General features: G+C 59.8%; 2 protein-coding genes across 9 annotated transcripts; one reads left to right on the top strand and one right to left on the bottom strand.

Annotated features, from left to right (window-relative positions):
- Window positions 1-860: 860 nt before the first annotated feature.
- On the top strand, window positions 861-12,143 carry RHOBTB2 (Rho related BTB domain containing 2). 4 transcript variants are annotated; one of them, XM_041424766.1, is made up of 10 exons: window positions 861-915; window positions 7,241-7,442; window positions 7,592-7,695; window positions 7,781-7,966; window positions 8,045-9,069; window positions 9,907-10,025; window positions 10,096-10,246; window positions 10,330-10,418; window positions 10,985-11,090; window positions 11,169-12,143. In XM_041424766.1, exons 1-10 carry the CDS (start codon window positions 893-895, stop codon window positions 11,405-11,407), a joined length of 2,244 nt encoding a protein of 747 aa, XP_041280700.1. In that variant the 5' UTR covers window positions 861-892; the 3' UTR covers window positions 11,408-12,143. The 4 variants fall into 4 exon arrangements, with proteins under 4 accessions (XP_041280700.1, XP_041280701.1, XP_041280702.1 ...); XM_041424767.1 differs by lacking the exon at window positions 861-915 and adding an exon at window positions 2,246-2,427; XM_041424768.1 differs by lacking the exon at window positions 861-915 and adding an exon at window positions 3,791-4,064.
- A 1,194-nt stretch (window positions 12,144-13,337) lies between these two features.
- Window positions 13,338-23,635, bottom strand: LOC121346728 (tumor necrosis factor receptor superfamily member 10B-like). Of its 5 annotated transcripts, none has more exons than XM_041424773.1 (10): window positions 23,443-23,635; window positions 19,034-19,166; window positions 18,305-18,433; window positions 17,807-17,921; window positions 17,265-17,350; window positions 17,088-17,186; window positions 16,758-16,798; window positions 15,798-15,911; window positions 15,319-15,391; window positions 13,338-15,232 (listed from the first exon to the last, which is right to left on the bottom strand). In XM_041424773.1, the coding sequence occupies exons 1-10, from the start codon at window positions 23,488-23,490 to the stop codon at window positions 14,955-14,957; spliced, it is 1,116 nt and encodes a 371-aa protein (XP_041280707.1). In that variant the 5' UTR covers window positions 23,491-23,635; the 3' UTR covers window positions 13,338-14,954. The 5 variants fall into 5 exon arrangements, with proteins under 5 accessions (XP_041280707.1, XP_041280708.1, XP_041280703.1 ...); XM_041424774.1 differs by lacking the exon at window positions 23,443-23,635 and adding an exon at window positions 23,182-23,422; XM_041424769.1 differs by lacking the exon at window positions 23,443-23,635 and adding an exon at window positions 20,733-22,519.
- Between the last annotated feature and the right edge of the window lie 1,932 nt (window positions 23,636-25,567).

Raw genomic sequence — 25,567 nt, 5'->3', positions numbered from 1 at the left:
ACTGAGCCTGTAAATGCCATTTTTTTTTGGAGCTGCCACCTCCCTCCCTGGCTGCTGATGGGCTTGGGGGGCCCATGGTGTGCTTGGAGCAGCTGTCCTGAGCAAGGAAACCCCTTGCAGCCTCCTCCAGGAAGCAAAACTGCAGCATTTGGGATTTTAGAGAAGCAAAATGGAGAGGTGACCCTTGCTGCTCCTGCTGGTGAATCCATGGATGGATCCAGCACTGTGGTGGGTGCCTGGAACCCACTCCCTGCCAGGAGCCAGCACTCTGCTGGCTTTGCCAGCAGCAAATCCCAGGCTGGACTCTGCTCCTGACGTGTGCAGGATGCAGTGACGGGGAAGGAGGGACAGCCCCTTGCCCTGCCTCGCTCCGGAGCCTTGGCCAAAGCCACCATGCCAGGGGACTCGGTGGCCCGCTGGCCACCCCAGGAGGCAGGCACTGCCCGGGGAGCTCAGATCCAGAGGGAAGACTCTTAGCCCAAGGGTGAGGTGCTTGGAGAGGGGGTGGGAGCTGGGAGAGCCCCGCTGGGGCTGTGGGGAGGTTGTCACTGTGGAACCTTCGGAGCAGGGGACAGGTCTGTGCGTGTCCCATGTTTTGGCTGATTTGTAGGGTGGCATGAGGAGGGCAGAGCTGGCGGTGAGACATGGGGACAATGGGGACACAAGGGACAGCTCTGTCCTCACACCAGGACGCTGCTTGGCCAGCCCAGGACTCACCTTCCCAAAACCCTTCTGTCTCCAGGGTGGGGAGGTGACACTGAGTGGGGAAGGGGTGGCTTTGGGATGTGAGCCCGTGTTTGGGGGGGTCTCACAGATCCCTGTGCCCTCGCCTTGCAGAGCCTGCCAAGAGAAAGCGATGGAAAGGCCAGGGAAGGGCAGCCCTGCCGGGAAGATGACAGCCATGGCTCACAGCCTGTAAGTATCTCCTGCTGCCTCCTCCCACCCCTGCTCCTGGCACTTTTCCTCCGGTCACTTTCTCCAGGGACTTTGCTCTTTGCTCCCATCCCAGCCACGCCACAGCAACGCCTCCATTCCCGTGGATGAGGTGGAAAACAGCAGAGAAAAGGCAAAGGCAGGGTCCTGGTGCTGGGGGCTTTGGGAATGTGTGGTCCGGGGTTTTTGGGGTGTCCCCATGTCCTAAATCCATTTTGTCCAGTGAGGAATGCACTGCCTTGGTCTGTGCCACCTTTCAGCCCCTTGCAAGGTGGATGATGCTGGATTTGGGGGCAGGGTGGGGGGCAGAGCCAGGAAAGCTGTAGCAGTTGCAGGGTATCCAAGGAGCATAAGGAAAATGGATTTGGGTTTGGATTGCTGCATCCTGACCCCAGCGAAGCTGGGCGGGGTCCTGGCAGCACCTGGGAGGGGTGGAAATGCCATGGCTTTAAACTGGAGAGTCATAAATTTTACTGGGGCTGGAGCAATGCCCGCTCATATCTTGAATATCCTGAGGGCTTCTTCATTCCTGGCTGGGGAGTGGGAGATGGAGAGAGGAGGATGCTGTGGGGTGAAAAGGGGGTTGGTGTGACCCCTGGAGGTCAGCCTTGCCTGTGGAGTTGGGGTCACGGAGCTGGACAGATGGAATTCCCTGGGGACAGGTTCAAGAGGCTTAAATTGGAGAGATGGGATGGGGAAGCAAAAGGCCTCTTAATCACAGCCCTGCCAGAGATCGCAGTGCTGAGGGAGGGGGATGGCACCGGGCAGCTGTGCCATGCTGTGCCGTTCCATGCCATGCCAAGCCGTGTCACAGCGTGGGGAACAGTCAGCTGAGACCTGTGCTCCTCCTCCCTCGGAGGAGAGGGGCTGCGGGCAGCACCCACTGCTCCACAGCTGCTCCCGACCCCTTTCCCCCGGCCCGTGCCCACCTCGGTGCCTCCATCCGCGGGCTCTCTCCTCCCGGGAAACCTTTCCTCCCGGGAAGAAGGCCCGTGCGAGCTCCGCAGCCGCAGCGTTCCGCCTGCGGGTGACAATCGTGCTTTTGTTTTGCCTGGCTGCGAGAGGGGCAGGCGGGAATTTGGCTGCCCAGAAAGCTGCCGGGAACCCTTTCTGCCACAATTAAGCACCTGCTACAAGAGAGCAAATAAGCCAAATCATGCGGCTGGCAAACAAGCTTTACGTGTTCCTTCCCCGTGACCCACTCCAAGCAGCAGCAAGCTCCAGGCTCTGCGGCTCGGCTGCTCGCAGCTCCCGGGGCAGCGATTCCGCAGCTCCCGGGGCAGCGATTCCGCAGCTCCCGGGGCAGCGATTCCGCAGCTCCCGGGGCAGCGATTCCGCAGCTCCGCCGCCGCCTCCCGGTCCCGGCGCGGGCGCCGCGGCAGCGCCGGGAGCTGCCTCTGGCCGGCTCAAAACCCAAAAGAGCTTTCCCCTCCCCAAATTAGCGGCTCCATCTCCTTCTGCTATGGAGAGACAGATCCCCGTGCTGCGAGTCCGGTGAGGCGGGGGCCGGCGGCCGGGCTGGGGGGGCTGCGCCGGGCGAGGCGAGCGCTGCGCTTCGCATCGGTGTCAGCCTGGCACGGGCCTGACCCGAGCGGGACGGGCTCAGGCCGTGCAGGGGGCCGAGCCTAGCGCGGCTCCGCGGCGGGGATGGGCAGGGAAGGCGGCTGAACGCCTCGGGAAGGGATGGCGAGGATCACATGATGCGGATATTCGGGGTCAGAGCAGCCGGCCGTGCCCGCCGCCTTCCCGGCAGCCGCGCTGCAAAGATGACTCGGAGTTTTTTTTTGTGTCCTGAGGGTTCAGATTTCGGGGAGCTGCCCTGGGGGTGAGGACAGGGCTGCAATGCAATAAGCCCTGTAGAGAAGGGTAGAAAGGCAGGACTGCAGAGTGTGGCCTGGAGGGCACGGAGGGATGGAGCAGCTTTGCCCCCCACTCCCCCGCCCCGCGAGAAGCCCTGCGAGGGTTTGGGGGCGCTCCGGGGGGCTGTGGGGCTTGTGAGGGGTCTCCTCCACCAGCAGCACCACACATGGCCCAGCTGGGAGCTGGCACCTCCCGAAATTTGCGGGGAGGGAAGGGTCTCAGAGGGATGCAGGAGAGGGTGCACACCTTCCCCAGATCAGGATCGGGGGGCACGGGGCTGGGTGGCACTGGGGTCACAGGGGATGGGTGGCAGGGGGGGGGCTGGATCAGATGCAGAGGAAGGATGGAGGTGAGATTTAGGTGGGATGAGGGTGTTATCCTCCCCTAGGGATGCCACAGAGGGTGGAGGGCAGGGTGGGAGGAGCAGGGGCAGGGTGGGGGTCTCATGCAGAGGGGGCATAGGGATCCACGGAGTGCAGGATTGGGGACCAGGATGAGAGGGTTTTAGGGCCAGGATGGGGGTCCCAAGGCAGAACTGGGACCACAACAGAGCCCCCAGAGAGGGAGGTTTAGGGGCAGGATGGGTTGGCATGGAAGGCAGGATTGGGGGGCACAGAGGGGTCCTCTGCAAGGGAGAATTAGGGACACGATGGGTTCGTGTCGTGACACGATGGGACACGAGGGGGTCCGCAGGCAGAATTGACGGAGCCTCCTGCCAGGGAGGGTGAGAGGACATTATGGGGTCCCAAGGCAGATTTAGGGGGACATGACAAAGCAGGGGCAGGATTTAGGGGCAGGATGGAGATACCACGGCAGGACTGGGGGCCACCACGGAGCCTCCTGCAAGGGACATGCTGAGGGTCCCCGTGCGCGGCAGGATGCGCCCGTACCCCCCCCGGGAGCCCCCCCCTCGTCTCTCGGAGCCAATGCGCGGCAGCGGGGGGGGCTCGGGGCGGGGCTCGGCCGGGGCCGCTTGTTTTTTGTGAATGAAAGGCGGGGCGGCCGCGACTGCAGCGCGCAGGGCAGCGCGCACCGCTCGGCGCAGCGCGCAGGGCCGCGATCCGCGCAGGGCTCCGCGCAGCGCAGCGGGCCGCGGATGCGGAGATCGGGGCGGCCGAGGAGCCGCCATGGGCCCCCGCGGCCCCGGCCCTGAGCCGCGCAGCGCGGCGCCCAGCCGTGCCCCGCCGAGCCGCGCAGGCTGCGCCGTGGCCATGTCCGGAGGGGCGAGCCCGGCCCCGGCCCCTGGGAGCCGCCGCTTCGTCTGTGTTGGTGTAAGTACCGGGGGACCCCCCCCGCGCTTCCGCCCCGCGCCCCGCTCCGCCTCCGCGCATCCTGCCCCGCCGCCCGGCCCGGCCCGGCTGCCGGACAGGGGACAGCGAGGGCCCGGTCCCCTCGCCGTGCCCCGCACCCCCGATCCGGGTGGCTCCAGCCCCCCCTCGCCCCCTCGCCGTGCCCCACGCCGGCTCCCGCTGCTCTTCAGTCCCCTCGCCGTGCTCCGCACCCCCTCCCGGTGCTTTCCGTCCGCCTCGCCATGCCCCGCACCCCCGATCCAGGTGCTCCGAGCACCCCGAGCTCCTCGCGATGCCCCGCAGCCCCGATCGGGTGCTCCGAGCTCTCCTGAGCCTCCTTGCGGTGCCCCACAGCCCCGGCCTAGGTCCTCGCCAGTCTCCTTGCGATGTCCCGCACCCCCGATCTGGGTGCTGCCAGCACCCCCAGCCTCCGCGTGATGCCCCGCACGCCTGGCCCGGGTCCTCCCCGAGCTGCTCTCCATGCCCCGCACCCTCACCCTGTGCTTTCTGTCCCCTTTGCAGTGCCCCACAGCCCCGGTTCGGGTGCTCGGAACACCCCCGAGCCCCCTTGCGATGCCCGCACCCTCTCCCGGTGTTCCCCGACCCCTCTGCGGTGCCCCGCACCCCCGGCCCGGATGCTCCGAGCTCCCCCCGAGACCCCTCGCAATTCCCCGCGCCCCCAATCCGGCTGCTCCCCGCTCCCTCCCCAAACTCGCGCACCCTCTCCCGGTGCTCCCCGGTGCTCAGCGATGCCCCGATCCCGGATCCCGGTGCCCGCCGCATCCCCCGGCCCCGGCCGTGCTGCAGCCCTGCTCGGGGCCCCGTTTCTCCCGCACCGCCTCCCGCCGCGGCCTCCACAGCCCCGGCTGCTTCCCGGGGCCGCCCGGGCCCCGTTCTGCCCGCACCCCGCGGCTGCCCCAAGCACCCCGTTATTTTTGGGCATTGCTGCCGTTTCGGGGCGGTTTCGCCCCGGTTTGGGGGGTCTCCGCCCCTGGCGAGGTGCGGGATGGAGGATTTGGAGCCTGGGAGTTGCTAAGCGACGGCTCCCGGGGTGATGGTGCTGTTGCCTTGGCAACCGCGGGCTGGGAGCCTGGAAGGAGCAGTTTTGGGGTTCTCCTTGGGGGGAGTGTGGGTGTGAATTGGGTGCCCATGGTTTGGGTGGGGGGCTGCAGCAGGCAGGGAGAGCAGGACTGGGGGGCTGCTGGCTGGAGCAGCCCTGCTCCTCTGGGAAGAGCTTTTCCTTCGAGGGGAACTCCAATATCTCAGCATCTCGGGTTATTTTTAGTCTGCAGTGGATTTTGGAGCTGTTCCCAGGAGAGAAGTGATGGTGGGGAAGGTGAGGAGGGGGCTTGAAAAGGTTCAGCCCCTCCTGGGGTGGTGTCGTGGGTGAGGGGCTGTGGAACCCCCACCGTGGGGCCACGAGAGCTCCCCCAGGAGGTTCTGCTTTATCAAGAACCCCCTTTTTATCCCTGCTGCTGTCCCCCTCTTCCCCTCCTCACGGCAGGCACTGATCCCACAAGGATTTAGCCCTTAATTCCCATGAGGCACCAGACTTTGCGAGCTGGCTCGGCTGGGGGTGGGCTGAGCTCCCCACGAGGGACAAACATCCCAAGTGCCAACTGCGGTTGTCATTCCTGTGCCTTCCCCCTCCATCCCAACCAGCTCGGCTGACTCGGGAGCACGGCTGGGCCTAAAAATAACCACGGCAAAGCTCCCCGAGCACTGACACCCCCCTCCCTGGAGATCTCCCGGTCCTACAGAGCCGAGCTGATCCCTGGGAGGAGCAGGGGACAGGGGATGGCCGCAGAGGGGGATGGAAATGGATTTTGAGGGGCTAATGGGGAAGGAGCCCACCTGCCCCGCTGCTGCTCCTGGTTTGCAATGCCCTTTGGGATGGATTCCCTGCATCCCAAAGGATGGAGGGGGCGTGGAATGCGGCGACAACTACTCAGAGAAGTTTTGCCTCGGGACCAGCCCGGTGTGGAAGCGCTGGCACCCGAAGTGACCTGGATTTGTGCCACCTGCCTTTGCCTCCAGCTGCCCACGGGGCTCGTGGCTCGCTCCTGCCCCGTGGATCCAGGTGTGCCCAGGGAGCCTGCGCACGGAGGGAGGTGCTAACATTGGGAAGTCCTTGCCAGGCTGCCGGTTTGGGGAGCTGTGGTCCCACGTGCAGGGCTCGGTTGCCATCGTTACCGGGTATTTTCGCTCACTGCGCTGGTGGTTTATTATAGCAGCCCGGGAGGCCGCTGCTGGGAGGGAGCAACGAGGGGGAAGAGATCTGTGGCCTTGGGAAGTTCAGAGAAATTGGGATGTGGGGGTTTTTGTCCTTTTTGCTATCCCAAGGGAGAAGAGATCTGTGGCCTTGGAAAGTTCAGAGAAATTGGGATCTGGGTTTTTTTGTCCTTTTTGCTATCCCTCAATCCCCTCAGTGACTTTCCCCGTGGAAACCACATAAACCGTCAGGTTCATGCTGTGATGAGTTAATTCTGGCTGATTTAGGCTGTGGCTTTGAGCAGGGAATGGGTGGCACACCTGGGCACACCTGGGTGCTGCTCATCAGCTTTGCAGCACCCACAGCACCAACATCTCTCTCAGGAGTGTTGGGGTCATGCCTGCTCCTGGGAGCTCTCCCAGTCCCTGTGGCTTCTGAGCCTCTGGGAAACCTAAGGAGTTTCTTGCTGCTCTTAGCTGGGAGCACATATCCCCTAGGGAATGGGGTGGGAAGAGGGGGGAAGGTCAGTGTCCCCTGCCAGACAGCAGAGCTGGGCAGTGCCCGCATGTGCACTCGGTCAGGCAGCTCTGGAAGCTTCTCTTGCAAACACTGGAGATGGAGAAAAGAAAGAGGAGGAAGGGAGAGGAGAAAAAAAAGCCTCATCTCACATGAACAAGCATGAGCCGGAGAGCCGGGAGGGAGGAGGGCGCAATCCAACGCAGGCCATGTGTCTGACGTGGCACAGCAGCCACACTGCCACCAGAACATAAAATTTTAAAGGGGACTGGCGGGCACAGCGAGCTGGGAAGGGCTGGGCAGCTGCTGCAGAGCTTCCCCGGGCTGCCAGGGAGTGTCAGCATCCTCCTGCTTTGTGCCCCTGTGGTGCCCTGGAGACACCCCGTGGCTGGTCCTGGCTGTGTTTGCCGAGCCTCGTTCCCCCCCGCAGGTCCCAATTAATGGATTCTGACATGGATTATGAGAGGCCAAACGTAGAAACCATCAAGTGCGTCGTGGTCGGGGACAACGCGGTGGGCAAGACCCGGCTCATCTGTGCCCGTGCCTGCAACGCCACCTTGACCCAGTACCAGCTCCTCGCCACCCACGTGCCCACGGTGTGGGCCATCGACCAGTACCGCGTCTGCCAGGAGGTGAGCGCTGCCGAGGATGCTGGGGGGGCTCGTGGACACCCCGTGGGAAGGTTGTGAGGTTGTGATTGACTCCCCACCGTGGGGACAGTCCTGCTGTTGTGGTTGTGAGGCTCAGGGACTGAGGAGCTGGATGGTTTTTGTTCCTGCAGGTGCTGGAGCGCTCCCGGGATGTGGTAGATGATGTCAGCGTGTCCTTGCGCCTCTGGGACACCTTTGGTGACCACCACAAGGACAGGCGCTTTGCCTACGGCAGGTGGGGAGAGGCGGAGCCCAGCGCTACCCCGGGCAGGGAGGGAGTCCCCAAACCGGACCTTGACCCCTCCCTTGTCCCCTCGCAGGTCCGACGTTGTGGTTTTGTGCTTCTCCATCGCCAACCCCAACTCCCTGCACCATGTGAAGACCATGTGGTACCCGGAGATCAAACACTTCTGCCCCCGCGCCCCCGTCATCCTGGTGGGCTGCCAGCTCGACCTGCGCTACGCCGACCTGGAGGCCGTCAACCGGGCACGGCGACCCTTGGCCAGGTGGGGCCCCGGAGATGTCCCTGCCTGCCCTCCTTATCTCAAGAGCTCTCTTCATTAATTATCTCCTGTCTCTTTCAGGCCAATTAAACCTAATGAGATCCTTCCCCCAGAGAAGGGCAGGGAGGTCGCCAAGGAGTTGGGGATCCCTTATTACGAGACGAGCGTGGTGGCCCAGTTCGGCGTCAAGGACGTCTTTGACAATGCCATCCGCGCCGCCCTCATCTCCCGCCGCCACCTGCAGTTCTGGAAGTCCCACCTGCGCAACGTGCAGCGGCCCCTGCTCCAAGCCCCCTTCCTGCCCCCCAAGCCCCCTCCTCCCATCATCATCGTCCCAGACCCCCCTTCCAACAACGAGGAGCGTCCAGCTCACCTTCTGGAGGACCCCCTGTGCGCGGACGTCATCCTGGTGCTGCAAGAGAAGATCAAAATCTACGCACACAAGATCTACCTCTCCACCTCCTCCTCCAAGTTTTACGACCTGTTCCTCATGGACCTGAGCGAGGAGGACCAGCAGAGCACCGCGGGGCACGGCTTCGGGGTGGCCGTCACCGCGGCCGCCGAGCGGATGCTGCACCAGGAGGAGAGGCACCACGGGCGGGATTTCCTCCTGAGGGCCGCCAGCTTCGACATCTGCGAGAGCGCCGAGGAGGCCGGACCCGGCCAGCGCAAACCGTGCCTTAGAGCCTCCACCAGTGACGGCATCCTGCGGGGCAACCGCTACGAGAACGGCGAGCGCGGGCTGCGGCGGGGCCGGAACCTCTCCTCGTGGAGCAGGGCCTTCACCAGCATCCAGGAGGAGATGGCCGAGGACCCGCTGACCTACAAGTCCAAGCTGATGGTGGTGGTGAAGATGGACGCGTCCATCCAGCCGGGTCCTTTCCGGGCCGTGCTGAAGTACCTGTACACGGGCGAGCTGGACGAGAACGAGCGGGACCTCATGCACATCGCTCACATCGCCGAGCTGCTGGAGGTGTTTGACCTGCGCATGATGGTGGCCAACATCCTCAACAACGAGGCGTTCATGAACCAGGAGATCACCAAAGCCTTCCACGTCCGGAGGACCAACCGGGTGAAGGAATGCCTGGCCAAGGGGACTTTCTCGGGTATGATCCGGGAGCAGCAGCCTGGTCCTTTTTGGGGGCTCACAGGGTGGGTGGGGGCTTGGAGCTCCTGGCTTTGCTCCGTGTGTGAGGGGGTGGCCATGCCTCCCCCAGGGTTTTTGGTCTCACTTTGCAGTGTGGGGATTTTTATCGCCTTTTTCTTTTCCCTGAGAAAGTGAGTGTGAAGCCCTTGCCCAGGGTTTCCTGCTCCCCAGCTGGCCCAGCAGCTCTGTTTATTTATGGGAGAGCTGCAAAGGCGACTTCCTTCTCTTCCAGCCTGGGTTTTTACAGGGTCATCCTGATTTATGAGGAGCAAGTGCCCTTAGTAGGATTTCCCCAGCTTTCCAGTGAGCACCACGAGCCACCAGCACGAGGTGACATCCCAGGGGGATGTGAATGTCCCAGCCTTCCTCTGGCTGGATTTGTTTCATGGAGATGGATCCTAATATGGTCAGGCTGTCCCTGTCAGGGACAGATGTGTGGTGGCCCTTGCACTCCCCTGGGAGAAGCTGTGGAGAGCGAGGCAGGAGATCCTCAGCCTCCTTCCCAGCTCTCCAAGGACACAAGTTTAAGTGTGACATTTGCTTTCTAGCAAATGTGGTAAATGTGTTGTGGGGTGACCTGGGAACAGCCCTTGGAATAGGCAGAGCACTGCTGAGGCTCTTCCCCGAGCTCCTCTGAGCTGGCAGGGAATGCTGGATAAAAATGAGAGATGTTTTAGGGAAAAATACCTAAATGGCAGGCTCTATCCCCTTCCCTCTGCTATCCCCGGGGTGAGGTGTTCTGTGGCTGAGCCCCCGGTGGCAGGGCCGGTCCCAGCAGCCCTGTGCTTGTCCCCAGATGTCACCTTCGTGCTGGATGACGGTGCTATCAGTGCCCACAAGCCCCTGCTCATCTCCAGCTGCGACTGGATGGCCGCGATGTTCGGCGGCCCCTTTGTGGAGAGCTCCACCAACGAGGTGAGGAGAGCTCCTGGGAGGGTGGCGCAGGTGAGGACAGCCAGGAGGTGACAATGTCTGCGTCTGGCAGGTGGCACTTCCTCACACCAGCAAGAGCTGCATGCGGGCGGTGCTGGAGTACCTGTACACGGGGCAGTTCAGCTCCAGCCCCGACCTGGACGACATGAAGCTCATCATCCTCGCCAACCGCCTCTGCCTGCCGCACCTGGTGGCTCTCACAGGTGAGTCCGGGCGGCTGCAGCAGGGCAGGGTGACTGTCACCCCGTGCCAGCCACCCCCTGAGCCCGTGTGTCCCCCTGTGCAGAGCAGTACACGGTCACTGGCCTGATGGAGGCGGCGCAGATGATGGTGGACATCGACGGGGACGTGCTCGTGTTCCTGGAGCTGGCTCAGGTAGGAGCCTGTGCTGGCACGGCTGGGGGTGCTCCAGGTGACACGCTGAGGGGTCTGGCAGGGCTGGGGGTGCTCAAGGGGACACACAGAGGGGTCTGGTAGAGCAAGAGGTGACACACTGAGGGGTCTGGCGGAGCAGGAGGTGGCACAAAGAGGGGTCTGGCAGGGCGTGAGGTGCTCCAAGTGACACACAGAGGGGTCTGGCAGGGCGTGAGGTGCTCCAAGTGACACAGAGAGGGGTCTGGCAGGGCGTGAGGTGCTCCAGGTGACACACAGAGGGGTCTGGCAGGGCTGGAGGTGCTCCTGGTGACACACAGAGGGGTCTGGCAGGGCTGGAGGTGCTCCAGGTGACACACAGAGGGGTCTGGCAGGGCTGGAAGTGCTCCAGGTGACACATAGAGGGATCTGGCAGGGCTGGAAGTGCTCCAGGTGACACATAGAGGGGTCTGGCAGCTCCAGGAGCTGGACAACCAGTCCTGGCCTTGGATGTCCATGGAGAAATGAGGTGAACCCCTGGTGCTGGCCCGTTCCTGGTGGCCCTGAGCTGGTGTCCCATCCTTCCCCAGTTCCACTGCGCCTACCAGCTCGCCGACTGGTGCCTGCACCACATCTGCACCAACTACAACAACGTCTGCCGCAAGTTCCCCCGGGACATGAAGGCCATGTCGGGAGGTGAGTGGCAGCCGGGGGGAGGTGACAGGCGGGTCCCTGCGGTCCTGGCACCGCCCTCACCCCCCCGTGTGCCCGCAGAGAACCAGGAGTACTTCGAGAAGCACCGCTGGCCGCCGGTGTGGTACCTGAAGGAGGAGGATCACTACCAGCGGGCGAAGAAGGAGCGGGAGAAGGAAGACTACCTCCACCTCAAACGGCAGCCCAAGAGGCGGTGGCTCTTCTGGAACGCCTCCTCCTCCCCTTCTTCCTCTCCTTCATCGTCGGCAGCCACAGCCTCCTCTTCCTCCTCCTCCTCCTCCTCCTCGGCTGTGGTTTGAAAGCCCCGTCCTTGCCCTGGCTCCAGCGTCCCTGGGAGGAGACGGGGAGGAGGAGGAGGAGGAGGAAGGGTGGGATGCCCTGCCCCAGCGCCAGGCGTGGAGGGCACTGGCCCCGCAGCAGACGGCGGTGGCCGCGGGCGGTCGCTGGGGAGGGCTCAGCCCTGCTCTCCCCGCGGCAGGACTGGCAGAGCCCGAGCAGCAGGAGAAACTCACGTTTACAGGAGCACGAGGGCTGTGTTGTGGTTTCATTTCATGTGGAGTTTTTGTTGGAAATCGGTTTTGTTTTTTGGAACATCATCAGCATGAGGAAGAAGAAGATGAAGAAGAAGAAGAAACACATCCAGCTTCCACTTTGATTTGGAACCAGAAGCTCTGGGATGTGGTTTGGGTGTCTGATGGCATCTCACCACCTGGAGCCACCGTGGGGGTCCTGCCACCCCCCTGGACTGACAGCAGGGTCAGGCGCAGGGCAGGGGACCCTGGTCCCCAAATGCCTCCAGGCACTGCAGGATTTCCTCTACAAGTGGGGTCTGTCCTAATTCAGGGCACGGAGGGGACTGGAGTCCCCTCCTCCCTGTTCTTAACTCTTCAGTTTTGTTTAGACAGAAACTTAAAGCAAAAAAAAACCCCAAACCCAAACCCACTCCCTCAATCTGCCACACCAGAAACCAACCCCGAGCCCTTGGCTTGGGATTTTAGCCTGGAAGGCTCCATTGTAATAAATGGTATTTTAAAAGCCCGGCGTGGTCCCTGTGTGTGTGGGAGGAGCAGCTGGACAGGCACATCCTTGTGCCAGGCTCGGGGTGATGCCATCACCCCCTTCCAGCGCTCCTGGGACGGGCAGGGACAGCGAGGCCTGGCAGGACCCAAACCCTGGCACAGCACGAGGTGGCTTTTCCATAGGACTAACTCTGCCTGTCCCACCTGTGTCCCTGCAGGGCTGCCAGGCAGGGCAGGAGGCACCCAAACCTCCTCACCCTCCCCAGCTGGGATGGGGAAAGCTCCTTGGAGCCCATCCCTGCAGAGGCTGCTGCTGGAGGAGCACCCGGGGATGCTCCCGGGGGTGTCCCCTCCCACCCCACACTGCTCCTCTTCCCAGCTGGCCTCGTGGAGCCCCTTGGAGCCTCCCCTTCTGCATGGCCACCCTCAGCCTCGGATGCAGGAGCGAGGTGGCTCCTCACCCTCAGTGTTCTGTCCCTTGGCAGCCCCAGCGAGCAGGTAGGACCACGACTTTCTGTCCTTCTTGCACAATCTGGGCACTCACCGCTGCTTCTGAGTCCTGTTTGCCTTCCCCAGGCCAGGACCCGAGCCCTGGCACTGAAGCCTGCATGTGCCTGGCTCTGCAGGAGCCCCTGCCAGGTCTGCATGCTCGGGGGGCACAGGGGGATGCCCAGGAGAGGCCCCTGGGCACGAACCCTCCGGGCAGGTCAGCAGCAGCTCCTGCTTTTCACCCCAGCCCCACGCTCTTAGAAATCCCCTCGGCAGTGCAGGGGCAGGGGAGCAGCTGCAGGGGCGTTTTTGGGGGCTGAGCAGAGCCCTCTTCTCACTAAGCACTGCATGGATTTGCAACACAGCTACTGCAACACACAGAGCCCTGGCTGGGAGGAGCCGGAGCCCCCCGAGCGGCGCTGCCGGTGCCACCCCCGGCTCCAGGCACGGGTGGCACCCCCCTGCTCTGGCATGGGACTCTGGTGTAGGGTCACTAAAGGCCAGGATGGCTGCTGAGGGCTTTCCCTGGCACAAAGGACTCTTGGGGACTGGTGGGGACCATTCCTGGTGGGATGCTGGGGTGGCTGAGCATTAATTCCGTGGGCTGAGTCCTCAGTGCCACGTGGAGCGACTGGTGTCCACTGGGACCCTGGACCTTGATGTCCCAGACAGGCCCTCACCAGAGTTCTTGGGGGAAAACAAATCAAACCAGATCACAAAATCAGGAGGATTTTTTTTTTTTTAAAGTTAAACCTTCATAAACAGAGAAATGTAAAAAACTGGAAAAGTACACTGGCTGGGCCAGAGCTCTGTAAAAAACATACAACCATGCATAACAAAATACCAATATTTTTATATTGCATATATTAACTTAAAAGCTATGTTTACAATTGCTAAATAAATAAGTACAAAATTTCTGCTTGTTGTATTGGAGGGTGGGGGAGAAAGGGAGCAGCAGGAAGGGTGCTGAGCACCCTCCCACCACACTGGGAAGGTCCTGGTGGACTGGGCTGGACTGGGGTGGCAGCTCAAGTAATCCAGGAGTTTTCCCAGCTGTTTTTACAGCTAGGTTGTCCCTGAGCTCTGTGTGAGGCACAGTGCTTGAGGTCTGAGATGGGCAGGAGGTACCACGGTCACACTCACACTCAGTGCATTCACCCCTCTACGCTGGGGCACACAGGGACAGCAGCCACCCCACAGCCTCGGGGCTAACCTGGGCCAGGGGGGATTTTTCCCTTCTCCTCAGCTCTGGGGAGACCCCACCTGCAGCTCTGGGGTCTCCACAAGGATGTGAAAGCCTTGGAGCAAATGCAGAGGAGGCCACGGAGCTGCTCCGAGGGCTGGAACCCCTCTGGAGCCAGGCTGGGAGAGCTGGGATTGTCCAGCCTGGAGAAGAGAAGGCTCTGGGACACCTTCAAGCCCCTTCCAGTACCTAAAGGGGCTCCAGGAGAGCTGGAGAGGGACTGGACAAGGGCTTGGAGTGCCAGGACACGGGAATGGCTTTAAACCGAATGAAGATCACATTATATTAGATACTACAAAGAAATACTTCATAATGAGGGTGAGTAAACACTGGCAGAAAGGCTGCCCAGATAAGCTGCCCCATCCTGGCAAACATTCAAGGTCAGGCTGGATGGGGCTTGGAACAACCAGTGGGAGTGGGAGATGCCCTGCTCCTGGCAGGGGGATGGGCTGGGTGGCCCCTGCATTTTCCCTTTCCCCAGGCAACCCCAGTGCTCCTAGTGCAAATCATTCCCCCTGTCCCCTCCAAGTGCAGTTTTAAATTAGCTCCTAACAACAAGCAGAACCATGCAGAACAAAAACAAAAACAAACAATTGGCTCACAAAAAATAACCCGAGACACCAGCTGAGCTTGCAGAACCACCAAGCATGCAGAATGAAGCTTACTTAGAGATGTTCTAGAAGCAGAAGCCGTTCTATGACACCAAGAGTCTCCTGTCATTCAAGGATGATCCAGTTCAAAAGCACAGGGAGCCCCTCTCTGCACGGATTCCAAAGAAATCTGGGTAGTACCAGTGCTTCCAAGAGAGATGGTCCAAGGCAGATTGAAATTATTTGAAACTCTTGGTGCTGACCCAGTGAAATCAAGAAACCAGCTTGGATTCCACGAGGAAGAACCAACATTGAACTGTAACTCCAGCAGAGAGGGCCCTGAGGCTTGTCCTTCACGTGGGGATCAGCTCCTGGCCCAGCTGAACATGGCCTCAAAGGGAGAGGAGCCACAGGATAGCTACAAACAGCTACAATCCAGCTGTTCTGAGAATTCTTTCACAGCTGTAGCCTGAAGGAAGCAGCTGCAACGTGTGCCCTGCTCCCTTCAGCTCGTTTCATGCTGAAAAAACCCACTCTGAACCAGCGCGCCGGAGATGTTCTCTGCCACCCCGCCGAGGCTGATCCGGTCCAGCGTGTCCAGCAGCGTGTTCACGGAGGCCTTGGTCCCCTCCCTGTTCTGCCACCTGCGCAGCATGTCGTAGAAGTTATCGTGTGACTTGTCCGTGGGGATGTCATTGTCCTCCAGGTTCAGGTTGTGGCCAAATCTCTTCCAGTTTTCTTTGGGCACCTTCCCAGCGAAGGTGTAAAAGGAGCGCTGCAGCACTGGAGGGGGAAAGGGACAGCTCAGAGCACGGGCAGCTGGGACAGCAATCCCAGCCCCAGCACATCCCCTGGGCCCCAGCACTTACCTGCACTGGGGTCATACCCTGGGGCTGGAACCAGACTCCTCCAGGGTCTCTCACTCCCACTCGGCAGCATCTCCTGCAATGACAATGTCACTCCTGGAATGACAGTGTCACTCCTGGAATGACAGTGTCCTACAGCACCCACCAAGCCCCAGCAGCAATGTGTGATTAATGGGCGTTGGAGACCCTCTCCCTCTGTCCCAGGGCTGTTGGGGCAGGAGATCACCACCCACCCCCAGGACATCCATGTTTCCTGTCTCTGCAAAGGCAGCAGGCCCCGAGATGGGGAGACCAGAGCTGTGTTTGCTCAGCATCAGCATTAAATCCTCCGAGGACTCTCTCGACTGCCATGAGCAGATGTTGCCATCCTGACCCCACAAAGAGACCTTTTGCCACCTCCCTGAGCAGCCCAGCCCTGGAAGCCCCCCAGGATGATCAGACCTTGGCCTGGCACGCCGGGGCAGAGGGTGCCACTCCCGTACCTGTCTCTCTGGTGCCGTGTGACGCTGCCGCATCTCTGTCTGCCTGTTGGCCTGGTTGTCCTCTGTCCCCACGTTCCCTGTCTTGCACCACAGCAGCTTCTGAAACATAGAGCTCTGTGGCAAGGGAGAAACACAAACTGTGGTCGTTTGGGAAGGCAGGAACATGCCATGGATCCAAGGGCACGGATCCCGAGCTTGGAGGAGCTCTGGGCAAGCACAGCCCACCCCTACCCTGGGATCTCCACTGTGGATCCTGGATGTGCTAGCACTGACACCAGGAAAGTGTTAATGGCACTGAGGAGGGGCTGGAAGCACCCAGGGCACTACCAGAGAGCCTCCTCTGCTTGGCCCAGCTCTACCACAACCCTGCAGGGATGAGCCTCATCCCCCTGCTCCTCCAGCCCTCCCAGAAACTGCTGGGTGAGACTCATCCCCCTGTTCCTCTGGCCTTCCTAGCTGGATGAAACTCATCCCCCTGCTCCTCCAGCCTTCCTAGCTGGATGAAACTCATCCCCCTGCTCCTCCAGCCTTCCTAGCTGGATGAAACTCATCCCCCTGCTCCTCCAGCCTTCCCAGAAACTGCTGGTGACTCATCCCCCTGCTCCTCCAGCCTTCCTAAAAACTGGTGGATGAAACTCATTCCCTTGCTGGATGGAGGGGGGATGAAACTCATCGAACTTCTGGAGGAGCACAGGGATGAATATCATCCAGCTGGGAAGGCTGGATGCTCCTCCAGCTTTCCCAGCTGGATGAAACTCACCTTCCTCCTCCAGCCTTCCCAGGAACTGCTGGATGAGCCTCACCCCCCTGCTCCTCCAGCCTTCCCAGCTGGATGAGCCTCGCTCCCCTGCTCCTCCAGCCTTCCCAGGAACTGCTGGCCAAGTGGGGAGCAGAGGGAATGGAGGACCTTACCCCGGCCCACAAACAGAGCCATACCCCCCTGCCATCCCAGGAACTCACCACCATTTCAAACGGCTTCCTGCTCGAGGGTGTCCCATCCCCTGGAAGAGGGAAAGAGCACTGTGATCCCTCTTTCCCCAGGCAGGACCCTCTTCCCACCCAGCCCACACCAGTGGGTGTTCCCGGGGCCTCTCTTCCCACCCAGCCCACACCAGTGGGTGCTCCAGGGGTCTCTCTTCCCACCCAGCCCACACCAGTGGGTGCTCCTGGGGTCTCTCTTCCCACCCAGCCCACACCAGGTGGGTGCTCCAGGGGCCTCTCTTCCCACCCAGCCCACACCAGTGCAGAGCTCCTGGCCAAGGTGGGTGCTCTGGGGTCCCCTGCACCCACCTGAGGAGCTGCAGGAGTGTTTCCAGCAGCAGAGCGCAATCCCAAGCAGGATCACAACTGTTATCACAACCACGAACACTGCAGTGATGACCTTGAGGTCTAAAGCAGACAAAGCAGGGGTGTGAGCAGCCCCAGCAGCAGCTCCCACCCCTCACCCTGCCCAGCACCCTGACTCACAGAAGGGGAAGGTGTCCACGTCAGGACCACACTGGAGGTCACTGTCGGGTGTGCAGTGTTTCAGCACCACTTGGCCCTCGGGACACCTGGGAGAGGGGACACGGGGTGGGCTCAGCAGCTGTGGACCCCGCAGGAGCCACCGTGGCACCTGACCTGCTGCAGTTCGTCTGGGGGGTCCCCGGGGGAACCCTAAGATGAGTGTTCACTGATAGCAGCAGGCAGGCAGGGAGACTCCACAGGGCTTCTGGATTAGATGAGGGTTTATTGGGGGTCCCACCCCCGGGAGCAGCATGGTTTCTGAGGGAGAAGGAGGGAGGGGGAGAGAGGGAGAGCCTGGGGAGAGAAGGGCCAAGAGAGAGTCTGGTCTCCCTCGCACAGCTTAACAGGGAGATTCAGAGTGGGTGCAGAATAACACTTGGGCAAATGGGATTACAGATACATGAGACTTCATGGGAGGAACACAGCTTGGAATAAACCGAACGTTTTCGAGGGGTGAGATAGAGCACGCCATTTAACTAAAATGTAACACCACACTGACCCACCTGGGCTGGCACTTCTGGCACATCTCGCAGGGGTGGTCTGGGGGGCAGAAGGTGCCGTTCCTGCAGACACACACCGTGTTCCTGACGGGCTGGCAGGGACTCAGCTTCACCTGATCTGTGGGGACAGAGGGGACACGGCTCCACCCCGGCTCCTCTGCTGCCACCCCAGGTGAGGCACAGGCCCGGGCAGGACCAAGTCCCTCCCTGCTGCTGAGTGCCAGCTTTTCCTGCCCCACAGCTGCCCGTACCAAGGGAAAAGCAGTGCCTGGATCAAGCTCCACCAGCAGCTTCCAGTGCTGCTGGGAGCCTCGTCCTCCTGCTCTGTGTGGAGTCTCGTGTCCAAGCTTTGCACGAGGGATGTGGCCTTTAACAGATGTGGGTCTGGCAGAGATTGCAGCCCCAGCCACTCTCCGGGGACGCTGTAGGTGACACTGTGCTCTGAGAGAGCTCAGCTGGACCCAGCCTGAGCCATCAGCCCTGCTCCCCCCCAGCTCGTACCTTCCCTGCACACCGAGCAGTCCCGGCACCACCGGAAGGCGTTTGGATATTCCATGTATTCCCCAGGTCTGCAGGGCTCACACCTGCCAGAGCCCTTCTGCTCCTTACACTCCTCTGCAATGTAGGTGCCTGAAGAGAAAGGGAAACTCTGAACACACACAGAAGGGGCTGGAGCCCCAGGAGAGGCTGAGGGAGCTGGGAAAGGGCTCAGCTGGAGAAAAGGAGGCTCAGGGGGGACCTTGTGGCTCTGCACAGCTCCTGCCAGGAGGGGACAGCTGGGAGGATCTGGGATCTTATCCCAGGGAACAGGGACAGGAGGAGAGGGAATGGCCTCAGGCTGGGCCAGGGCAGGCTCAGGGTGGGCACAGCAGGAATTTCTGCATGGAAAGGGGGCTCAGGAACTGCCCAGGGAGGGTTGGAGTGCCCATCCCTGGAGGGGACCCAGGAAGGCCCGGACGTGGCACTCAGTGACAAGGTGGGGGTTGGGCACTGGTTGGATTTGGTGGCCTTGGAGGGCTTTTCCAACCTGAAGGATTCTGTGATTCCACCACCAGCGAAACTCAGATGCAAATGAACCAAGAAAAGGAAAATATTCCCAAAATGAGTGCTTAGATCCATGACAGCGGAGCAGGGCAGAGCTGGAGCTCTGCTGCCCCTCAGGAGGAGCGAGGACAGGAACAGGAGCACAGAGAGGCTGCAGAGGTGGGATCAGTGCTGACACCAACTCACCTTCAGGGCACTTCTGGCAGTAGAGACCATCACTGTTCCTGTAGTAATGATCTTCCCCTCCCCAGCCTAGATCCAAGGAATACAAGCTGTCCCTCCTCCTCAGGGTGACAGCATTGGCTCCCAAAGCGGCCACCTGTTAAAAAATACAGAAAACCTTGGGTTAAAAACCACCCCAGTCCATGGGGCAAGGGGACAAAGGGCAGGGTGAGAGTTGCTGTGCCCAGTGAAGCAGGAGAGGAGTTTTGGGATGGCTCAGAGCCAAAGGCACTCCCCACAAAACAAGGCCGGTTTTTTCTTGGCAAAGCCAAGAAGTGATCCAGAGGTTTGCAGGGGAATTCTGCCTGCCAGGTTATCAGCAGGGCAAAGAGTCGCTAACGACCCCTTTCTTTCCCAATTTCTCAGAAAGACCCTTTTCCTTCCCCAATTTCTGAGAACGACCCTTTTCCTTCCCCAGTTTCTCAGAACGACCCTTTTCCTTCCCCAATTTCTGAGTGCACCAACAGCCCCAATGGAAGGGAAGAGTCGGGAAGAGGAACGGGGTTTGTGGGAGGACAGAGCCCCGTGTCAAGGCTGGGAGGTGGCTCTGCTGCCCAGTACAAACCCCTGGGTTGTCACTCTGGGCTCCCAGGGGACACCATGGTGTTTTCCCTGTTATTCTGCCGAGGATCATGGAAGAAAAGTCACATTTCCGTCAGCTCTCCACACCCTTTTGGCGCTGCCTCAGCTCCTTCCGCACTGGCGGGGCCACTCCAGGGGGACGATGCTCCGCAGGGATGGCCATTTGTCCCCTTAGGATTTGGGGGCTTTTGGGCACCTCAGTGTCCCCAAGGGGGACAATGTCATTGGCCTCTGAGCCAGCACAGAGCGGCCCCATGGATATCCGTGGATATAAAGCTGGATATCCGTGGATATAAAGCTGCATATCCATGGCTCACCGGGGTGGCAGGGACAGACATGTCACAACCTCACTGGCTGCAGCAGACACGTTTTCTCTCCCCTCCCCCCCACCAAACACGAAGGGTAAAATGCATTAAAGCAAATATTTCTGCCGTGAGTCAGAAGCTGCCTGGAACACTGAAACAATGGAGTTTGCCCACCGGTCCCTGCCTCCTCCTCCTCCTCCCCGAGCTTCCCGCCACAGGAAAAGGCAGAACTGGCAGCAGGTCAGGGAAGGTCACGGGGCTGCAGAGGGTGACACAAAGCCACGAAGCGCCAGGCAGGCCCACGGCTTGGGAGGGCTGGCCAAACAGAGGCTGGAGAAGAGTAAAGTAGGGATTTATAAAAAGGATATCCTGAATAGATACACCTTGGGCAGCACAAGAGCCCGGCTAGGGGTACGCCCAAGATGAACCAAAATGGTCACGGAACAGACCACCAGTCACGAGGTCTCTCACTTTTGTAAGTTTTGGTCCGTTAGCATATTGGAGTTAATTGTCCAATTAGAGCTTTATGTTACAAAGTCCCATCCTCCTTGTTTTTCTCTCAGTTAAACACTGTTTATGCTTTTGGGCCGGAAACTTGCACCGGTTGTCCTTGGCCCCAAGGAAGAAAAGGGATTGTTTTGTCTAGCTGCTCTGTGAAGAAAGCTTGCCACCACTTAGTATGAAGCTCAGAACTGCACACCTAGGCAGCACAGAATCTGAAAAATATGAAAGCTAAAACTTAAGGCATCAAGGCCATGGCAAGGACAAACACCCACCACGACCAGGCCACAGGGCCCCCGAGCCCTGGCCAGCCCAGGAACCAGACCCTGACTCAGAGGGATCAAATCCATGTTCCTCCAATGTCTTCTGGCTCTACATCTCCCAGGATCTGCCTCTGCTCCTCTTTTCTCCAGCCAGGAACATTTACAAGTTTGTAAAATTTTTTATCCATTTGAGGATCTCCAGCCACAACAGCTTCACCCACTCTGGTCTTGGAAGTCCTGGGAGTGATGGGACAATTTGTCCCACTTCCACCGGGGAAAAAATAATCCCTGTTTCTTCTCCACCTGAACTCCGCCACACTGTGAGGGTGATCACAGCGACACCACAATGTTTTCTGCAGTTTGGGAGGGCCCCTCAGCCGCAGGATTTCATTTCTTTACAGAGAACAGCAACATGTGCTCGATAAAGTTATCAGCCCGCAGCACCCTGCTGCCATCCCTGACCAAACTATCAGTTGGAGAATCCAGCACAGAGGAACTGAGGAGTTTTCACCCGCAGTAAACAACTCGAGAAAGCCTGGAGGCAGAAGAATTGGAGGCACAGGAATCCTTCATCAGCTCTTCCTTCTTGGGGGATCAAGTCTGGAGAAGAAGCTCGGGAAAGCATCAAGCTTTGAACTTCCCCTGCTTCCATCCCCGATTTGTTTTTCTCCTGAGGTGATCCCAAAAGGAGTTGGACCCTGCAGCCAAGGAGAGACCTGGCTGAACTCCTGAGACGAAAGAGGATGAAACGCATCCCGCAGCCCCTGACGGCAGCAAAAGAACCGGGATAAAAGCGGTGCCGGGCAGGCGCCTGATGCCATCCGCTCCAAGGACACGGGGCTGATGCAGGCTGGGATTTTCCCCTGAATTCCCACATGCAAGCAGAATTTGAGCTCCAGCAAACCCAGAGATCCATCCCCAGGGTGGCCTGTGTCCAGCCATGACGCAAGAGAGGAGATGACGCAATATCAGACCATGCCATGTGAATCACCACGCAGCTCCCCATCCATTCATTCAAGAAAGGGGATAAAAAATAAAAAACCCTGAGGCTGTTACCAGTGCGCCCTTAGGCGATGGGTTTAGTAAGGCTTGACTTTACCAGGCCGGTCTAAATGCTGCTGAACAATGTAGGGACCGATTTGGATAAGAAGTTCTCTCTGAGAACCTGTTTTGGGCAGCGCTGATGTAATTCCAGCATTGGAGCAGCACCCGCTGGGCTCCTCCACTGCCAAGGGGCTGCAGGCCAGCCCTGGGATACAAGTCAGGGCAGGATCTCTGGGATAAAACTCAGGGCAGGATCCTCCTGACTTCAAGTGACAACAGAGTTCAGGTATTCCCCAACTCTACAACATCCAATCCACGGGGAAATATGATATGCCCAGGTGGAATTTTATATCCTAAATCCCTGTGCTAAGGGTTTGGACATCGTTTGGGCGAGTTGCATTCCTGCTCTGGAAGCACCGCTTGTGTTAAAACATCCCAAAGGGGTGTCGGCGCCGCCACCAGATGCCAGCACGGAATGGGAGCGAAAAGGGAGTGGAAATCCCCTTCCCTGGGCTCCAGCCTCAGGTCCAGCCTGCCGCCTTTTACCACCGTCCCCGCTGGGGGCCATGTGCTCGGAGCCGGGGGACTGAAATTGCTTTTCCCACTGAAAAAAAAAATTCCCCTTCCAGGCTCTGAGAGCATGCCCTCACCCCCGGCCTCGGCCTCACGTCCTCCCGGTACCCCGAACCCCGCTGTGCCGTGCTCAGGTGAACCCCCTGGTCCTTCCCTGCCCGTCCGAACCCCCCTGGTTCTTCCTTGCCCATCCGAACCCCTCTGGTCCTCCCTTGCCCATCCGAACCCCCCTTGTCCTTCCCTGTCCGTCCGAACCACCCTGGTCCTCTCTTGCCCGTCCGAACCCCCCTGGTTCTTCCTTGCCCATCCGAACCCCTCTGGTCCTCCCTTGCCCATCCGAACCCCCCTTGTCCTTCCCTGTCCGTCCGAACCACCCTGGTCCTCTCTTGCCCGTCCGAACCCCCCTGGTTCTTCCTTGCCCATCCGAACCCCTCCGGTCCTCCCTTGCCCATCCGAACCCCCCTTGTCCTTCCCTGTCCGTCCGAACCACCCTGGTCCTCTCTTGCCCGTCCGAACCCCCCTGGTTCTTCCTTGCCCATCCGAACCCCCCTGGTCCTCCCTTGCCCATCCGAACCCCCCTTGTCCTTCCCTGTCCGTCCGAACCCCCCCGGCCCCATCGCCTCAACCCCCCCATCCCCCTGCACAGGTGAGCCCCACCGCCCCTGTTTTCCCCTTGGCCTCCAGTCCAGGTGAGCGGCCCAGCTTCCCCCGCCCCCCCGGAGCAGGTGAGCCCCTCCATGCCTCAGTTTCCCCCGACCCACACGAGCCCTTCCCTTCCCCCCGCGATCGCAGGTAAAGGCACGCCCCATCCGCCGCTCTCCGCAGGTAACCGCACCCCCCTCACCTCCATGCAGGGGCACCCCCATTCACACAGCCCCCGCCGCTCGGCTGAACCCCACCAGGGCAGCCCCCCAAACACCCCGATGTCCCCTTCCCACCCTTCCCCCCAGCCCAGCCCCTGGCCGGACCCCGCTCCGAGCCCCGCGACAGCGCGGCAAGTCCGGGCATGTCGCGACAACACCGCGCAGCCCCGACAGGGGTCCGGACCCCCCTGGCCGCGCTCACGGAGGGTCCCCACGGCCCCACGAGCCCCTTCCTCACTGACCGTGACCAGCAGCAGCACAGGCAGCCAGCGCCGTCGGGGCCGGCGCATCGTGAGCGGCTGCTCCGCAGGACGGGCACGGAGCGGGCACGGAGCGGGCACGGAGCGGGCACGGAGCGGGCACAGAGCGGGCACAGCACAGGCCAGGTCCGGACACGTCTCCGGGAGCGTGAGAGCCCGTGAGGACCGTGGAGCAAATGCGCGAATTGGGCGTCGGCTGAAGTTTTTATAGCGAGGGCGGGACGGGGAGGAAGAGGAGGACTTGGGGCTGTCCCAGCGCTGCTCCTGTCCGGGCTCGTGCTCATTCAAAAGCCGTGCGATCGAAATTGTCCTGTGCGCTCTGGTTTGCCTGGGAAGCCGAATTGGCTTTCGCTGTTCCCCTTCCTTTTAGTTTTTAGCCAGTCGTTATTTTCGCTCACCGCTCAAGCGACCAAATAAGTTTCGAAACACCCGAATCACGCAGGAGCGCTCGGGAATGATTTCTCAGGGTGTTGCTTCTCCTCTTGCATTTTTTCCCGATCACTCATCGGCCTCGATCGAGCAAAGCCGCGGGGTTTTGTGTTCTGAGAAAAGGGTGTTAAGTGGATAATCCCTGTGTGTGTGAGACATCCCGTGGGATTCCGGTGGGGTTCAAGGGGCAAAGGGCACGGCAGCCTTGCAATAAAATCGCCATCTCACCCCCAGAGCAGGGAAGTGGGGAAGTTCAGCCTCGTTCACAGTTGGTTTTTTTTTTTTTTTTTTTTTTTTTTTTTTTTTTTTTTTTTTTGGTGGGACAGAAGTCGAGATGAAGGGGAAAAAATGTAAGTTAAATCTTTGAACTTTCTGCTGTTACACAAACGGCTCTGCTGCTGCACGCTATCAGGGGAGTGTGTGAGAAAAAATAATTCCAAGGAAAGTCTGATTTTACTGAGATGGTGGAGCTGTGGTGGGAGTCCTGGAATGGAGCGGTAGAGGGGCTTTAGGAAGGACAGGAACCAGAGACTTCAGAGCCCCTTCCAGCACCTAAAGGGGCTCCAAAAGAGCTTTTCCAGGTCTCTTCCAACCCAAACCGTTCCAGAATCAGGATTCTGAGAGAAATCTGGGGCAGAGAGCTCTCCCTTGTTAATATTTTTTAGTTCTGAACTAGTCGAACTGATCCTCGTGAGTTCCCTTCCTGTCACCTCCCCGGTGACTCATCGGAGGGTGTAGAAAAGAAGGTTTGCCTTTGCTTTCCTAAGTGCCCGAAGGCAGGGAAATCCACAGGAGACAGCCTGAAAAACGCACCCAGCACCAAGGCACGAAAAATACTGCTCAGCGAGCAAAGCGCTCCGTGCATCCATCATGCCAAGGACTGCTGAGCACCCCCGCCCTCGGAGCAGGGCAGGAAGGCTCCTCGGATTCAGCTGGATGAGGACGATCACAGCTAATCCCCTCCTGATGTGGATATTTGGGAAGCATCTTCTCCTTGATGGCTGCGCTCATGGCAGGACAAGCCGCGGCCATCTGGTTGTCTGCTCGCTCGGGGAATTATTCAGCCTGGCTGTGCCACGGTTAATGAAGCTGAAGTGTGATTTGGAGGAGGATTCCCGCTCGTTTCCTGGGTGGGTACCTCTATTACAAGCCCCAAAAAGTATGTGGGGCCTTTTGTTTAACCAAAACCATGTGTTGTGTGCTCTGGGCACCACTGACTGCAGCTGAAGTCATTGGAGTCCTCAGAGAATGATTCATTTCCCAGTCAGAGCAGAACTAGGACTAGGTTTAGATCTAGAACAAGGTTTAGATCTAGGACTACAGCTAGAGCAGAACTAGAACGAGGTTTAGATCTAGGACTACAGCTAGAGCAGAACTAGAACGAGGTTTAAATCTAGGACTACAGCTAGAGCAGAACTAGAACGAGGTTTAAATCTAGGACTACAGCTAGAGCAGAACTAGAACGAGGTTTAAATCTAGGACTACAGCTAGAGCAGAACTAGAACGAGGTTTAAATCTAGGACTACAGCTAGAGCAGAACTAGAACGAGGTTTAAATCTAGGACTACAGCTAGAGCAGAACTAGAACGAGGTTTAAATCTAGGCCTACAGCTAAATGCTAATCCACGTGCAAATGGGATGGGGAAGGCTTCAGCCTCTCTGTTCCTCCTCTCTGAAAA

Source organism: Onychostruthus taczanowskii, unplaced genomic scaffold (assembly GCF_017590055.1).
Source record: "Onychostruthus taczanowskii isolate IOZ18803 unplaced genomic scaffold, ASM1759005v1 scaffold84, whole genome shotgun sequence".
In the NCBI taxonomy this organism is placed as follows: Eukaryota; Metazoa; Chordata; class Aves; order Passeriformes; family Passeridae; genus Onychostruthus; species Onychostruthus taczanowskii.
The sequence above is the reverse complement of the archived record's forward strand: the minus strand, read 5'-3'. Positions and strand labels throughout refer to the sequence as shown.

Coding starts and splice junctions, on each gene's coding strand:
- RHOBTB2 (XM_041424765.1), top strand. CDS start 5,999: ATGGAGGGGGCGTGGAATGCGGCGACAACTACTCAGAGAAGTTTTGCC. Junction 7,696..7,780: donor AGGCGCTTTGCCTACGGCAG/GTGGGGAGAGGC, acceptor GTCCCCTCGCAG/GTCCGACGTTGTGGTTTTGT. Junction 11,091..11,168: donor CATGAAGGCCATGTCGGGAG/GTGAGTGGCAGC, acceptor GTGTGCCCGCAG/AGAACCAGGAGTACTTCGAG.
- LOC121346728 (XM_041424769.1), bottom strand. CDS start 20,807: ATGGATTTGATCCCTCTGAGTCAGGGTCTGGTTCCTGGGCTGGCCAGG. Junction 18,434..19,033: donor CTGCCAGAAGTGCCCTGAAG/GTGAGTTGGTGT, acceptor CTTTCTCTTCAG/GCACCTACATTGCAGAGGAG. Junction 17,922..18,304: donor CTGCTCGGTGTGCAGGGAAG/GTACGAGCTGGG, acceptor CTGTCCCCACAG/ATCAGGTGAAGCTGAGTCCC.